The 16,983-nt window shown below is 31.6% G+C and overlaps 1 protein-coding gene and 1 non-coding gene across 2 annotated transcripts; both read right to left on the reverse strand.

The window, feature by feature from the left end:
- Positions 1 to 9,489: 9,489 nt before the first annotated feature.
- LOC128989186 (uncharacterized) lies at positions 9,490 to 10,062 on the reverse strand. Its single transcript, XM_054411057.1, has one exon. The coding sequence runs from the start codon at positions 10,060 to 10,062 to the stop codon at positions 9,490 to 9,492; it is 573 nt and encodes a 190-aa protein (XP_054267032.1).
- A 1,736-nt stretch (positions 10,063 to 11,798) lies between these two features.
- Trnal-uaa (transfer RNA leucine (anticodon UAA)) lies at positions 11,799 to 11,882 on the reverse strand. Its single transcript has one exon. It is a non-coding gene; the product is annotated as a tRNA-Leu (tRNA).
- Between the last annotated feature and the right edge of the window lie 5,101 nt (positions 11,883 to 16,983).

Raw genomic sequence — 16,983 nt, forward strand, 5'->3', positions numbered from 1 at the left:
TCGACTATCGTGTACATGTTAAAAAAGGTTTACATTATCTTGCTCCTTTTGAAATGCAGGGATATAATGCACTACTGTGTGAAAGACTTGCAAGGGGGCACGATTATCTCAATTCTATATCTGACGAAAAAGATAGATGGTACCGAATGTCACCATTTGTGGCAAGACCAATAAGAGCAAAGAATGAATTCTTAAGATTCCAATGATGAGAAGTAGAAAAGTTATATGGTAAAATCTACGAAAACTCCCAATCGTTTTTTTGTTTAATAGGCTAAATACATAGTAAAACTATGTACATCTGTCCCATTATCATATTTCGCTTATTAAGCTAAAAATAACATTTTTGCTATATTTAATAAAATCTTTCTCGTTGTAATATCTTATTATATATTAGAATCGCTTAACACCATTTTGGAGTGTCCATAGATGGGATCGTATAAATGGGAGCTTAGGACGAATCATAGAATTTTTGTAACCCCAGATAACAATATTAGATTTAAAATAACATAGGGGGTCTTGCTACCCTTCCCTTCACACATTCTTGGATAAACCTCTGGATGATAACCACTATCTAGTAATTCATAATCATAATTCTACGCCGAATTTTGTGTTTTTCCAAACTAACAACAGGTGCATTTTTGTATAGCATGCGTCGTTTAGGAGTTGTAAGCCGAAAACTGGTCAAATAATCAACCTTTTGGCCATGTTGATGAAAATATCCCAACTTTGAAAAGCTACAGCGGCTAAACGGCTCGGCCGATTTCCACGTATATAACATCAATCGACGCGGAATTTAATGCACTAAAAGACACCTTTGAACAACATTTTCCTTAGGATTCGTTATTTAGGAGTTATAAGCGAAAAACTGAAAAAAGTGCAAAATTTTCATAGTTTTTCGACTCCCAAAACTCAAGCAGACTTCAGAATCCGTCGCAAACTCACAGGAGTCTTATTTGGGACCCCCAAAAGGTATTAAAACACTTTCCAGCTTTAGAAGATTTTTTGGGGAGCACACCCTAAATTTGATCTAATTTGCCTGGACTATAACCTAAAACGTGTTGTTTGTGTTTGAAAGACAACTGTAGGAAAAATATAATGTGTAACACGAGTGAAAATTACCTTTGCTACACATGAGAGAAATGTTTCTCAAGTACACATTTATAAACAAGTTGAAGTCGTAATTATTAAGATTCTATTAACACGAACTTAGTGCGTTAAGATTTATCAAACAATTTCTGATTTAAATTATTGACTGAAATAATACGTATTCGAAGCCAAATATCTTTCCTTTAAAGGTTTCCTTGAGAGAGATACGTAAGGGCAAGTGATCCTAGGAGACCTATAACGGGGAAACAGTTATAATATACCGTAACTGAGGAGACTAAAAACACTCAAGTATTATTGTCGTTACGGGAAACGCTCTACCTTTGGTTTTGTAATGTCTTTAGCGATTGTGCATTTTTCTTAAGTATCCTAAGCTTTTATTTATAATATAAATAAAATTAGTGTTCTGTCAGTAAATTGCGTAGAATCTTAAATGTCTCGGTTATTGTTTTCATTTAATACGATAGGAAATGCGAAACGCGTGTTATCGAAATTTCTGTCTGTCTGTCTGTTTGCTTGTACACTTGTAGCACTGAAAATTACATTTTACGTTCTCTTTTCTGTGAAAACGACAAAACAGATTATGATTAAACAATTTCGATGTATTCTCTACATCAATGAGAAGGTTTTTAATTACTCGAAACGTGTCTACGTCTATTATTTCCAGTTTTGTGATTTCTGCACCGAACGATGTATTCAATTTTTTTCATCATTAATATGTGCCGACTGGGACTGAACCTGTTAACACAGGCTATACAAAAAAGTCAAAATCTAAACAAATGTTGGTTATGGGGTTTCTAAAACAAACGATTCAAATTAGCTGTTGTCATACATCAAACAAAAAGGCAATAGTTCTGCACCCTTTTGGTAAATCTTGTAACTTTATAATGCTATTGAACATCATAGAACAAACTTGTTTGATTGAAATAACTGACTCATTAGTTCCTTTTAAATATGAATACTCATAAGGTTAACAAGGGAAATTCCAGGGCCACTGGGACATAGCCTAAAGTTAGATCAGAATAAAAACTACTTAGTTCTCCGATTTAATGCCTAAAGAATCAGTTTACGTACCAAATTTCAGCCTCCTAGGTAAATGTAAAGCAGGAGAATTGGTGATGAGTGAGTCAGTGAGGGCTTTGCATTTTATAGGTGTATATTATGTATCCATTTAGTATGGATTTTATATGGATTCCATGCATATTCAAAAAAGTTTTTGAGAGATTTTTCAGTTTTCAAACATATCACAATTCATTACAATGGATAAATTATATTAATCATCACAAATCAAATCAAATCAAATCATATCATTTTATTGGGCCAAATTAACAATCATACAGTTTGCATTAGCCAGGTCAATACAAATATACTATACAATACATCAATTACTAATATTTTCTAATATTTACGATAATATAACATACAACATAGTGGAATAAGCTGCTCGAAGAGTGAACTACGAAACTACTGGTTTGATCGTATGTTCTTACTTGTCCAAACTCTGGTGGTCTATGCGAAATCAAATTTGCCGTAAGTTTTGCCTCTCAGCTTCACAGTAATTTGGTTTCAGATTATTTTTTTTTATTTGTATTATTTTTTCTCGTGGCTGTTTTCAATTTATTCTTAAAACATTCGAAATGAACTGCAATTTCATATACTGGTTGAACACAAGATATGATAACAACGATGCTGATGTAATTTTTAGCGAATTTCCCATACAGGGAATAAGCTACTACCTACACCAGGTCTCATGTTAAGACCTGGATCCGAGACCGATTTATTTTTTTATTTTGAGGATCCTAGAGTCCAAAAACGCCTTCCGTTCAAATTGATAAACAGTATATATGTGTATTTCCGTTAGTGCGATAAATCAAGCAAAAACGATCCGATTTTACACAATGGAAAAGGACAGACACTCCAACTACTGTATAAAACAAATTAACTCTTTATGGTGGGTTTTATGGAGTAACGATTAGTTCAAAATTCAAAATTCTTTATTAAGTGCTCTTATACAGCTTAACAGCCAATTACATAAGGCACTAATAAACAATAACATAAATTACGTGCACGACAACTACCCTACAGCAAACAGCATACTACTTTGATACATACACATAAAAAATATTAACAATTGAAATATTTTTAAACTGGTTTTAAATAACTATATTACTTATAGATAAATAAATAAATAAATAAATTACTGATAAATAAATAAATGTATATAGGCTACACTAACAAAGAACCATAAATAGTCAATAATATACAACATGCAACCAGCAAGCATGAATAATTGGCACTTTTCATTAAAAATTATTTTAATAACTATTTAATTTAAATCTAAACATGATTAAAGAATCGTTAAAGATATCGACTTCTCGGCAAGACAAATTATATAACCTACACATGTTGTTTAGTGGTGAATAGAAGCCTAAATTAGTTTTAGAAAATGGTACAAAAAATAAATTTGGACTACGTGAGGCGAGGCGAGGAACAGCAAAGCTGATACATGAAGCCAAATCACTATTGTCAACGCTACCATCCAAAAGTTAAGTAATGCATTTAATTTACTTCTTTTTGTTAGGCTAGGGACTTCAAAAGTATCTAATAACTCAGAATATGGCATTAAATTAGTATAAAATCCAAAAGCTTAATAAAATAAAAATTTTTAAAACTTCGTCTTAATGTTCTCAATCATATCTGAAAATATATGATACAACATATGATAGTTTCCCCATTTTGGAGCAAATTATTTAGTATATTTAAGCATTGTTTTATGTCTGACGGTGCGGGGAAAATTCTAAAAAAGTATAAATTACAATTCCAATGTGATTCTTATGCATAAAAAGTAAACATTTGTAGTTTGCTTATTTATGGATTGTATTTTAATTAAATTGGTAAAATGTGTTTATTTCATACTAAGCTATCAACATTTCAATAAAAACCCACCCTATGCCATTCAACCATTGCTATTGTACCTTTTATGTTGTATCAAACATAAGTAGTCATTAATAAATGCTATTTATATAGGAAATAAATGTGACATCTTTAAGGGAATATTTTTTGTCCAATTCCAGCCAGGTAAATGGAAATTCACTTAGTCTGCGGGTCTGCTATGGCGGGGTATGTATCTGAATCACGGTAAGTTTAATTAATGAAATTTACAATAGCTTAATCTTACATGTGATCCTACAAGGTTTATTGTTTCGAAGCTCTCTTGTCAGTAGATTACGTCACAAGAGCACCGAACCCGCAATAAATGGATGAAATAGGATTACATGTTACACATTGAGATTTGTGCTATCAATACATAACAGCTAGATTTGTGCAAAGTAACTGCAGATAAAAAAAACTAAATAATCTTTGCCATTTACAAGAAATAAATTGCTAAGAGTGCGTTACTATCAAGGTAAGCGTCTCGTGTCTCGGACCTTAATGCTAGAGGTAAGAAGTTCGATCCACATTATATTCACAAAAGTACGTTAGGTCTTTACTGATTTCTCTCAAAGCACATTTGTGATTCTTCATTGAAAATTCCACTGACGAAGACACTAAAATGTACTTACATCATCCGCAATAGGTAGGCCACAAGCAACAAATGTTTTCTGTTATCTTCTATCTATGAATACTCAATGGAGACATTAGGTACATCTACATTACACTCGCTGTGCTCTCTAGATATTAACAATTTATTAAACCACTAAATATTGAGTAGTTTTGTTTGTCCTATGGAATGGTAAAAGATGTAGCATGATAAATTATTATGATATATCTTAAAACTGTTTTGACGTAGTCGAATTTTGTTACATTATCCGAATGTATGTTTGCCCTTTCAAAGTAGATTGTATAGATAACACTTTTAGATGTATATAATGTCCAAAATCGGTATTTCGTCTTTAAGTCATAGAGTAAATTTAGGCATCTTCCAAAACAGTTGTGTTAGATGAAAGTGTCTATGTTTTTTAAATAAACTACCATGGTGTTTCATGAGTATTAATTCGGGATGTATTTACTTTTAATAACTAGAAATGAGAAAAAATATAAATATATTTTATATCTCATAGTTTTACTCAAATGAAAATATGCGAAATATTCAGACTGAATCTCTTTTTGCAAAGGAGTGGAAAGAAATATTCCAAATTAATAGCTGATATTTCCGAAAGAGTGTAAAGAAACAGGGTGAGAGGCAAATAAACACTAGTACCTAATTCATACAACAATTACCTTAAAAAGAAATTCCTTAAGAGAATAGCATTCTTAAACTTCTAAATAATAGGTATCTGGAAGCACTAACAAATAAAAAATATCGTATACATGAAAACATATCTGATAACAATTGGATACCAAGGTTTCTTATATTCTCATGGTAAAATTCTCGACATGGGTACAACAGTTTTGTTATGTCAAATAATATAATTAATTGTATTCTACAAATAATCAAATGAAACTATGAGGTTTTTTCTGACACGTTTTTTAGGGCCTTACATGGTATAAACAGAAGACGGATTAAAGGAGTGGTTTTTAAAACAGAATGGGAAAGGACAGAAGCTCCAACTACTGTGCAAAACAAATAAAATGACTTCCACTTCAGTGAGGGACCACACCACCCAATGTGGTCGAGCTTTACAACTCTTGTATGTACAGTCTTCTTAAGGAAAGTTTTATTTTGAAGAAAATACTTCAAATAGTATCGTCTGTGTCATCGATTTAAATGCTATATCCTTAGCAATATAGAAGTGGCCCTGAAATATGGTGAAATATGGCCCTGGTTACCTGGTTTTTAGTGCCACTCCGAAGGGTTTAGTAGTATACAGATTTATTTTAGAATGCAAACTGTTTCTGTTGCGAATTTAAAACTGTAAATTAAGTATTTCTGGCTCAAATTTTATATTTAAATATAGTTTTTAAAAGAAGAAAAGTATTAAGATGCTGTATCAGATCAGGTAAGGTTAATTAGGAAAACATGAAATAATGAAATGAAATAATGAAATAATGATTGAAATAATGATTTATTCCACCATAATAACATAAAATACAAATTAAATAAAAACTCGGAATTACGTTGCCACAGCATCCAGTTAATGTGACAACGTTCAATAAAAATTTAAAAAAATATAAAGTACATTCTATAAATTTTCAGTCCAGTCCACACATGAAAAACACCTTGCCGCTCTCTGTGGCGTCTTGATGACAGTTGTTAAATTAAACAAAATAACAAATTTATAACAATAATAGATATTCACAATAAAAATATATTAAAAAAGGAATGAAAAATGAATCCTATAAACAGTATAAAATAATGTAAATCAACAATTTAAAACAATATGCAGATTCAATAATAACAATACTAAACGTTAAATTTGCAAAGATTTAGATAACAAACTCTTTATGTTACAACACTATTTAAAAAATCTATATTTGGCTTCTCAAATAACCACTTTTTTATTTGAATGGAAAATAACTTTAAATTTGAACTGCTTTTGATATCTTGAGGTAATTGGTTGAAATATTTTGGCCCACTGTACTGATAAGATTGTCTAAATACTGATTTGTTTACTTTGGGTAATCTAAATAATCTTTGACTGTTGCTTCTTGTGTTATATGAAAGATTGTTTGTTCCACTATTCCCACTTCGAATATAAAAAAGTCTTAATACTTTAAAAACGAACATGTGTTAATTGGAAGTATTTTTAAAAGGTCAAATAATGGAAAGGAGCTATCTCTCTTACGACTATTTGTAATAAGCCTAATAAAATGATTCTGTGTGATTCTTAGTTTATCAATAAGAAATTTATATGTACCTCCCCAGCAGTGTATAGCGTATTGTAGTCTTGAATGGATGAGAGAAAAATATAGTGTTCTCAATAAAAATGGATTACAAAAATTCCTTAAAAAATAGAAAGTTTTTATGACAGACCTGGTCTTTGTGTGTAAGGCAATAACATGTTTTTCCCAATTTAAATTTTCATCTAAGATTACCCCAAGATACCGAAAGTTATTAGTTTTCTCTATAGCTTTACAACTGCATATATTATTCACATTACAATCACAAGTGTGATATTTTAAGTCAAGTTGAAAATCAAAAGTATTTATTAAACTAAAGTTAATATACTTTGTCTTATCCACATTTACTTGCATTTTATTTGCAGTACACCAAGAATTTAACAATTTCAGATCATAATCTATATAATCATACAGTACATTGGGGTTTTTGTTGGCGTAAAACAATGCAACATCATCAGCAAAAGCACTAATCTGTCCATGGAAGGGAAGTTTAAGGAGGTCATTGATAAAAATTAGGAATAGGGTTGCTGAGATTACTGAACCTTGTGGTACACCTGCTTTAACACTTTGGGGTGAGCTCATTTCATTTAAGATTTTTGTTTGCTGTGTTCTGCCTGTTAAAAAGCTATTAAACCACTCAAGTGCAACTCCTCTTACACCCGCTGCATTTAGTTTTAAAAGCAAAATATCATGGTTAACAAGGTCAAATGCTTTTTTGAAATCAATAAATAAACCGGTGGTTTTTAAGTTATTATTTAAACTATTGTAAATGTTGTTTGATACTGTAATCAATGCTTCTTCAGTAGATTTGTCCTTCCTGAAGCCAAATTGACAATTACTAAAAAAATTTAGGTTTTGGTAAGTCGAATTTTCATGATTTTCTCGATGATTTTGGAAAAAACTGAGAGCAAACTAATTGGTCTTAGATTATCAATTTTTGTAGATGAACTTTTCTTGTGAATCGGAACAATTACACTGGATTTTAATATTTCAGGAAATATACCGCTTGAGAAGCTTAAGTTAATTATATGAACAAGGACAGGTGCTATAAATTCACAGATTCTCTTGACTAAATCAACGGTAAAATGATCAAAGCCAGTAGACTTTTTGTTTTTTAAGCTATTAACAATACTTAAAACCTCATTGTAAGTGGTTGGAGTAATGTAAAAGGAATGTGGTTGGAAGTGCAATGGTTGGGGCGGGGGAGGGAGTGGACACCCATGACCTTGACCAAGGTCATGCACTGAGATTAGGTAACTATTTATCTCTTCAGCCACATGTTTTGGGTCGCTTATAACAGTGCCGTTATCTAACTCAATCTTTGTGACACTCTTACAATCCTTCCAGCCTATTGTATTATTGATTACCTTCCAGTATTGAGCAGAATCACCATTACAGTTATTAATTTTATTTGTTAGGTAATCATTTTTTGTTGTATCTATATCTGTTCGTAATTTTTCACAGAAACTGTTGAAATAATTATTGAAAGTTAAGTCATAAGGTCTTTTTTTATGTATAGCATACAATTTTTTACGCTTATCTAATCTTTTAATCAAGTTTGAATTTATCCAGGGACTGAAAGATTTTGACTTATGTAGTCTGTTTTGTTTACGGCTTAGCATAGAATTACTTACAATAGACGCTAGTTTTTCATGAAATATGTTGTAACTATAATTTACATTATTTGTAATGAAACATTCTTCCCAGTTTTCACTTTCTAATTTTCTTTTCACTAAATCATAGTTCACAGTGTTTTGAAAATAGAATGAACTATCATGCTCTTTTGATATAATGCTCTTATTTGAATGGTACATCTTTAAACCTAATAAACAGTGATCAGTTAATCCTATATCAAATATTACACTATTGAATATATTTAAATTGGCATGTCTGATAAAAATATGATCAACAAGCGTTTTAGAAGTGTTGGTAATTCTAGTTGGATTATGTACAACAGATATAAAACCATGATTATTTAACAAGCTAAGGTAGTTCTGTACATTATTTTGACTAGAATTTAACAAATTAATATTCACATCTCCTATAAAAATAGTATTATTTTTCAAATCAATTAATTTATCGGATAATTCATTTATAAAAGTAATTTCAGAGTACATTAACAATCTATAAAATACTAAAAACATTAAAAAATGTGTTTTTTATTTTTACCTTCAGAACCATAACATCAGCTGTAATCATTTCAATATTAATTTGTGAAACATTGGCCTCTTCATTTACATAACAAATTACACCTCCAGCTCTGTAAGTGTCATTGCAACGAGCAAAACTATTAAATCCAGGTATTTTATATAGATTAACCTCATCATCTTTGATCCAAATTTCGCTAAGAACAATACAATGAATTTTGCTTTTAATACTGTTTAATTCTACTAGAAAGTTGTTAAAGTTTCTTCTTAAAGATCTTATATTTGCATATATAAAATTAAAAGTAATGTTAATTTCAGTGTCATAAAAGACGGATAGGTTTGTTTCGTAATTAATTGAATTTGTATCTACCATGTTTTAGTTTTCAAATCAAGTTAATAAAATTTAAATCATTCAAAATCTTAATAAAACCAGAAATCAGGTACAGCTGAAGAACAGTTATTTGATCTTTCCTATCTCCTCGTAGGTACTCACTTTGATCGCCTTCTCACCTTCAGATTTCCGCACAAAGAATTTCCCACCTCGACACCATACGAAAGAGTAACCGACTTCAGCGCACTTCTGCTTCAACTTGGATAGGAAGATCTTGTTTTCTGGAGATAGGTGATCATTCACGAATACTCTGTCCCGGGGAAAGGTGTTGTTCACTTTATCAGCCGTGAGGTGTTCATTCCTTGCCCTAGCCTCCTTAAACTTGTTGATAAATGCTTCCTTCATTGTCCTCTCCGTAAACTGTACCACCAGGGATGGCACTCGGGTTTTATTGTACGAAGGGATTCTGTGGGCTGCTGCGATGCTGCTTGTCTCCACCTCCAGACCCAATGCTGACCCAATGTCCTTCACTACAGATTTGACGTTTTCATTAGCAGTTTTTGGAATCCCACTAATTTCCACATTGTTTGTTCTGCTGTACTGTTCCAAATCTCGTATCCTATCATTTAATTTTCCAAGTTGTGAGGTTAATGTATTGTTTTTGGCACGCAGATCTTCATTTTCCTTCCGAATAGACATCGTGACACATAGACACATCGTGCCGGAGCAGTATAAACTAAATTGAACAATCAAAAAGTCAGGGTGCAGATTAAATATATGTTTATACTTTGTGTGACCATGCCAAATGTTCGTAATATTTTGGGCCAACTTGTTTAGGAGCGGTAGGAAAGTCAATAAACACTAAACAGAATAGCATTTATAGTATTTGTACAAATTAAAATGAGTCAGTGAAAATGAAGAGGTTATACTAATTAATTCTTTATCAATATTTTTACCTTTTGGAACCTTTTACCCATGATATATTAGGAAAATAAATTATTCTTATACATATATGTAGGCCTATAATATATGTACTGTAATATATTTTTTAGTAAATCCCTATCATAAATCAGTATGATAACTCGTTTAATATTTCGTTCAATTTGATTAGTGAGTAAACTGTTTCAATACGTACTGTATATCTGTCGCGAGGAAGAACGATCATTGGGAATTTCATTTGGCAATAGCCTAAAACGTTAACTTTATTGCACATCAAAAACCAATTTTTCTCTCGTGAAAAATGATTCATTGGTTGTATAAAATGGTAAGTATAAAATGGCTGATACAGTGGTACAGTATAATTACAATTAATTTGATTTTATGGCTGTTAATAAACCCTAGTATGGATTTTTGTTTTGAAAAAAATTATCTTTTCAAAGCATGTAATTATGTTGATTGACACGTAAATAAGTGTTATTCCTTTTACGTAGGTATTCTTATTCTCTACTATGTAATTGAGGACTGCTTGTATACCAATATCCGTGGAACAACTAAATTCCACAAAACGGTAAAATTATTTTACTGTATCATTATCATTATTTCATAAGTAATTAGTACACTTTGATAATGGTTCAAACTCATAACAATTAAAGCGTTCATATTTTTTGCATGAAATTGACGGATACGTACAAACTTTCAGAATTAATTCAAATATATTGGTGACGCCTGCAACAAAGGCTATGCAGCGCTCAATACGAGTTTGTTCTGAGAAAAGTTTTTATTGTCTGCAGGCTCGTTTAATATTAGAGCGTATACACAGTAAAGTATTACAGTATTGGAAATCGTCGATGTATAACTACTACTTTTTTTATAACTAATGGATTTTATTATATTTTCTTGTATACTTATAGTAACAGTAATGTATATTTTGTTTAGGTCCATAGAGAATAATTAACTTGATTTATAAAAATCACCCACTTTTTACCAAACAAAATTTTAGTTCAAAAATGCATTTTATCATAATTTGATTTAGATCTAGTTTTTAATGTTCATTTTTATATATAGAAGACAATAAGCAATAAAAGAAATTATAAAACCAATCTTAGTTGTAGTTGAACATTTAATTAATAGGTAATTATAGTTTTAAAAATCATTTAGCCTATGCGTAACCTATTGAATTATGTTTCTAATTTAATAAAACTTCAAAATATTTTCATATTCTTTTATTTAACAACTATTTTTATTGGCTAATTTTGCCAATACAACAGTTTTTTTTTTATTTTTATGTCGTAGGTATATCAAATAAAACAATTATGGTTCAACTATAGAAAAATAAACCCTAAATAGTAGATTGTTCAACAATTAAAATCAAATTAGTAGGGCTACCTACATGTCTAAAAACTCAAAACACATAAAGAGGATCAAATAGTTGCTTTTTAGGAAGTCTTAAATGATTTTAAACAAATAAATTTTAACTTCGAGTAGTAAAAAGTTTGTGTCAGGTGTGGGGTTCGAACCCACGCTCCCAACCGGGAACCAGAGCTTAAATCTGGCGCCTTAGACCACTCGGCCAACCTGACTTGTGAGCACCTGGGGCAAAAATGTATTTAATGAAACTTTGCAATATATCCAAATTGTACAAGTAAAGGATTGTTTATTACTACCACACACTCACTGTACCTAGGCTATTAGTTCAATTCAATTCTTAATCATTTCCCGTCAATCCCGTCTGCTTATTTCTTTTATTTTTATCTTTCATTGTTTGCCAACCGAGGATAATTGATAAAGCACATCAATGTTACTGTTTGACCTTTTCATATTTATTCATGAACTAACTAAGCCACATGAAACTATCTATCTATCTAATATGCTACACGAAACGATGGAACTTTGAAAACAATAAGCCTTTTTTGTTTCAAGATTTAACCCCACAAATTTTTATGTTCCAAAAAAGTTCATCTAGGTGTGTAGATTTGCAATCAATGACTTTACATTTTTGAAAAGGTCCCTTGGGCTCTGCCTCAGTGGCTTATAGGTACAGAAGTTATTTTAAAACTACAGTAATAACAGTAATAATTTTCGATGAGTTTAAAAGACCCGACTAAATGCTTATGTGACTAATTGCAATACTCACGCTATTAAATAGCTCTTTGAAATAATAAACGCTTCTTGTATTTTAGCATTTTTTGGACCCGGCCTTATTTTTTAGTGTTTTAATGTTTCCCGACTTAAAGCTTTTAACCAGTAAACATTTCTTGCATGTATTTATTTGATCGGACTTTAGGTAGGTTTACTTTATCACTGTGACAACATCTGTTGTATATTCTTCATGTTTTTAAGTTGCTTAGCATAACTGACAAAAATGATTCATCTCCCCAAGTGAGTGTGTACCTGGATTCCTTACTTCGAGACCAGGCCTCTCCTCTGGTGTCCTCCTGATTGCGAACAGTCCTGATTGCGAACAGTCCAGACTGCGAACATGTTTGGGTCTACGAGGTGGAGGGGGTCGTCCGTGGGGTGGGGAGGATTCCTGATTGCGAACACATTTTGAGTGGTTGGGGTTTTCAACCCTTTCGTAGAAACCCTTAACAGAATGATTTAGCCCAAATCACAACTTAAGACTGGTAATATGCATAATGGAAAGGATGAATGTTCTTGAAGACACATATCTTTATGAGACGTAGTATAATTATAGGTAAAGCCCCTTATTAACAGACAGATTCTTCCAGACTCACAAATTCGTTCTGATAATAGGTATTTAAAGTGGCGGTTTATTTAAAATTAATTATAATATGTTTGACTTGAACAAGCAACTACTAAACAATCTCAGAGTAAAAGAAGTAAAACAATCATTTCATATGAACTTGCTCGAAATCGAGCAACTGTCAAGTGCCGGTATTATAGGTACAGAAGTTATTTTAAAACTACAGTAATAACAGTAATAATTTTCGATGAGTTTAAAAGACCCGACTAAATGCTTATGTGACTAATTGCAATACTCACGCTATTAAATAGCTCTTTGAAATAATAAACGCTTCTTGTATTTTAGCATTTTTTGGACCCGGCCTTATTTTTTAGTGTTTTAATGTTTCCCGACTTAAAGCTTTTAACCAGTAAACATTTCTTGCATGTATTTATTTGATCGGACTTTAGGTAGGTTTACTTTATCACTGTGTCAACATCTGTTGTATATTCTTCATGTTTTTAAGTTGCTTAGCATAACTGACAAAAATGATTCATCTCCCCAAGTGAGTGTGTACCTGGATTCCTTACTTCGAGACCAGGCCTCTCCTCTACTCTTCTTATTCGTATAAGATTTCCTATTAATTGTCTCCTCCTCCTGTTTTTAACATTCCTCCTTTAAACTCAAGAAATTGTCTGTTCTTCCAACAAAACTGATTGACTGTTTAGATTTGTCTATTACCTCATAAATATTACAAACATCAATATTTACTGTACTTCCAAAAAGCTGGTGAGTTTCTTTTTATATACAGTTGTTTTTGTTTTTAAATTTGTTTTCAATGTAATTCTTATGGGGAAGATGCGACCTTTGATAGCGTCTCGTGCCCTTAAGGGTAAGAGTTTTTTAAGTTCTAAAACCTTAATGCAATACTACAAAATTGAGACGAATTATTTGACACCTCAAACGTTAAAATCGGTCCAGAAATAACGGAGGAGTTTTGTTCACAAAAATAGCCTCACATATTAATATAAGAGAAACTGATTATAGTTTAAAATTAGCCGAAATATCATGCATTTGCCAATATCACATTCCAAACTCAATCATTACCTAAAAAAAATGTGAATCATTACCTGAATATTGTGCAGTAAGCATGTGCCTGCGCGAAGGAAAATACAGCCTTGGTAAACCACAGCTTTGATAATTGATAAACTGTCAGAGCATTTTTTATTAATTTGTTTCCCAATAACTTATTTAGTCCGTTAATTAAATATATCTTCAGGTTTCAGAAGACTCCATTAGGGACGCACAGTTCACTCATATTAGTCCTACAATCCAGGAGGAATACCTGAAGCAGTAATGAGGATAACAAATTACTCCCATATGATAAGCTAGCTCAGGTGCTTGTTAACTAACCCCTATGCTTGGGGTCAATTATGAATATTTATTGCTTGTCAAATTAATTATTTCTTAGCTTAGAGTTAGAAGATTTACCTACCACTACCATCACATAGGTTTCCCATGCTCCCATAGGTATACTTGTTTTCTTAAAATTATTTTTATTAAATTTTTCCTATGGTGGATAACATTATTTGAGGCGGGTAGAAATTAACTCTTAACAAATATTTTTAATGACTAGGTACAATGAAAGAGTGATTTTACTTTAAATTTAATTGAATACTTTTAGAAATCACATAAATTGCATACTTATCTTATTTTACCCACAATCGATGTGCATCAGCCAGTGGTGCAATCACTCAAGCTCAATGCTGATTCCTGAAGAGTGAAGAGATAATATTTCCTATATTGCTTTTGGAATAAATTATTGGAATTTATAGAAAGAATAAATTGAGTTTTTCATCTCAATAACAATTAATAATTTGCCAAGCCAACAAAGTAGACTTAAATATTTTGTTTTTATTTTTGCCGCATCCTTTTACAGAAACTGTATGATATGTAACAAAGTGGTCAAATAAGTTTTGTTTAGAATAATGTGGGAATACAGGATTCCTTGATAATTGTATTTATTTATTGATCACAATATGAACATGAAACAGACTTTCTAGATAGGTAGCAGTAAAACTCCACCACAAAATTGCAGTCAATTGATACTTTATAATTTCATTCATACAGTAGGGCTTTTCTATTGTACCCCATATCAGTAATCTTCAGTGTAATATCTTTGCTCAAGTCATTAGCTTACAAGTCTTTTGTTTACGTTTTCCTTGTTATTTTGTTCAACCAACATGGATACTTTGGCAACCCATAAGGCCAAATTAAAAATGTTGGCTTTAAATTTCATTTTTACGTAATTATATCTTTGTGGGAGTTTTAACTGCAGTAAAAACGTTTAGGCCAGATGTAAATTATTTACAGCATTTTAAGGATATTGTCGAAGCCTTTTTTTAGATCTTTCAGCAAGCATACACAAGCAAACATTTCTCATAGAAGAGCAATATATATAAAATAGGGCAAATAGGCACATTATTGTTGTGTATTTTTATTTTTGTAACCTGAATAATGAATATGGGACAAAGACCAGCTGCTTTAGCTAGGACCATTTATTAAAAGTCCAATGATTAAGGGAGGAAGCTAGGTCCAGATTCAAAACACCAAAAAGCTTTCACAGTTCTGATTATACAGTTCCTATGTAATCAACATAAAAGAATCACTGTTACATAACCCAACAATAGCCCCCCCCCCCACGTTTCCCGTTGTTAATTATAGTTTACAATCTTTTTTCATCATCTTAAGTACCTATGTAAGCCTAGATAGTAAGTAAGTAAACTGTTCAGTATATAAAGCCAAAAGTATCCATGAACTTTTGAGAAAACTATAAGTCACACCCCCATAAACCATATACTTAAAATGTTCGTCATGACGAGAAACCTTGCGCAAAACTATCCATTATTTCATAAATTGCGCTTTAAGGTCATAATTGCTTTCCAAAGGGAACTTTCCATATACTTAATGTTAAAAATACCTCAGCTGTTCTTATTTGTATGTTATTCTTTGCTGTATTCTGTTTTGTTTATTTCAGCTTAACTTAACCAATCAATAGTTTTTTAATACTTATGAAGTCAAACGGGTTTAAGCAAAGCTAGTATGAGTAACAGTTGTTTCAGGGTCCATCCTCATACAATAAGAGATAAGGAACTTTTCTACAAATCCAAGAACACCTTTTGGGGCCTGTTTCATAACAACCTACAAGCATAGAATAAATAAACACCTAAATACCTAAATAAAACACATAAATTTATATTACTTCATCTATGCTACAAGTTACAGTTGTAACTTGTAATTTCCAGATTTGCATTGGACGAACAGCTGATTTACTAATAATAGGTCTATTAGTTTGTAGTTTATTATGAAACAGGGCCCCTGTTTCATAATAAACTACAAACTAATAGACCTATTATTAACAGGGCCCTGCTAGGACAGTCTTGATCCAGAATTTAAATTTAAATACCACTCTACCTTGGCTTAATCAACCATATCCTCACTGAATATGGTCTGAATAACTCTAGAAAATCTAGTACTTTTTACTTTTTCTTTTTCAATACAAAATAATTATGTAACAAAATAAATAAAGTTAAAAAACTTTTATGAAAATGATAGAATTCACAAAAAAGAGCAAAAGCAAAATTTCCAGAAATATTTGTACAAAGTAAAACAATACTTATTTACTTAAACATATTGCTTTATAGACTTATCATCCTTATGGATCAACTGAAGCATGGCCTCCTATAATACAAGGCCTTAGTGAGACAAGTGGCAACATCACAATCCTTGCCCACCGAAACCACAGAAAACGTACTACTATAACCCAGAATGCCAACCGCATGGTAAAAAGCATTAAGCGGTTTGACACGCATTGAGCATTGAGCGCTGCCTACGGATTGACAGGCAAAGCTCTCTCAAACCGCTTAATGCTTTTTACCATGCGGTTGGCATTCTGGGTTATAGTAGTACGTTTTCTGTGCCGAAACAGATATTGCACT

Source organism: Macrosteles quadrilineatus, unplaced genomic scaffold, assembly GCF_028750875.1.
Source record: "Macrosteles quadrilineatus isolate MER2022 unplaced genomic scaffold, UCM_ALF_1.0 Scaffold_3__2_contigs__length_128488019, whole genome shotgun sequence".
NCBI classification, from domain to species: domain Eukaryota; kingdom Metazoa; phylum Arthropoda; class Insecta; order Hemiptera; family Cicadellidae; genus Macrosteles; species Macrosteles quadrilineatus.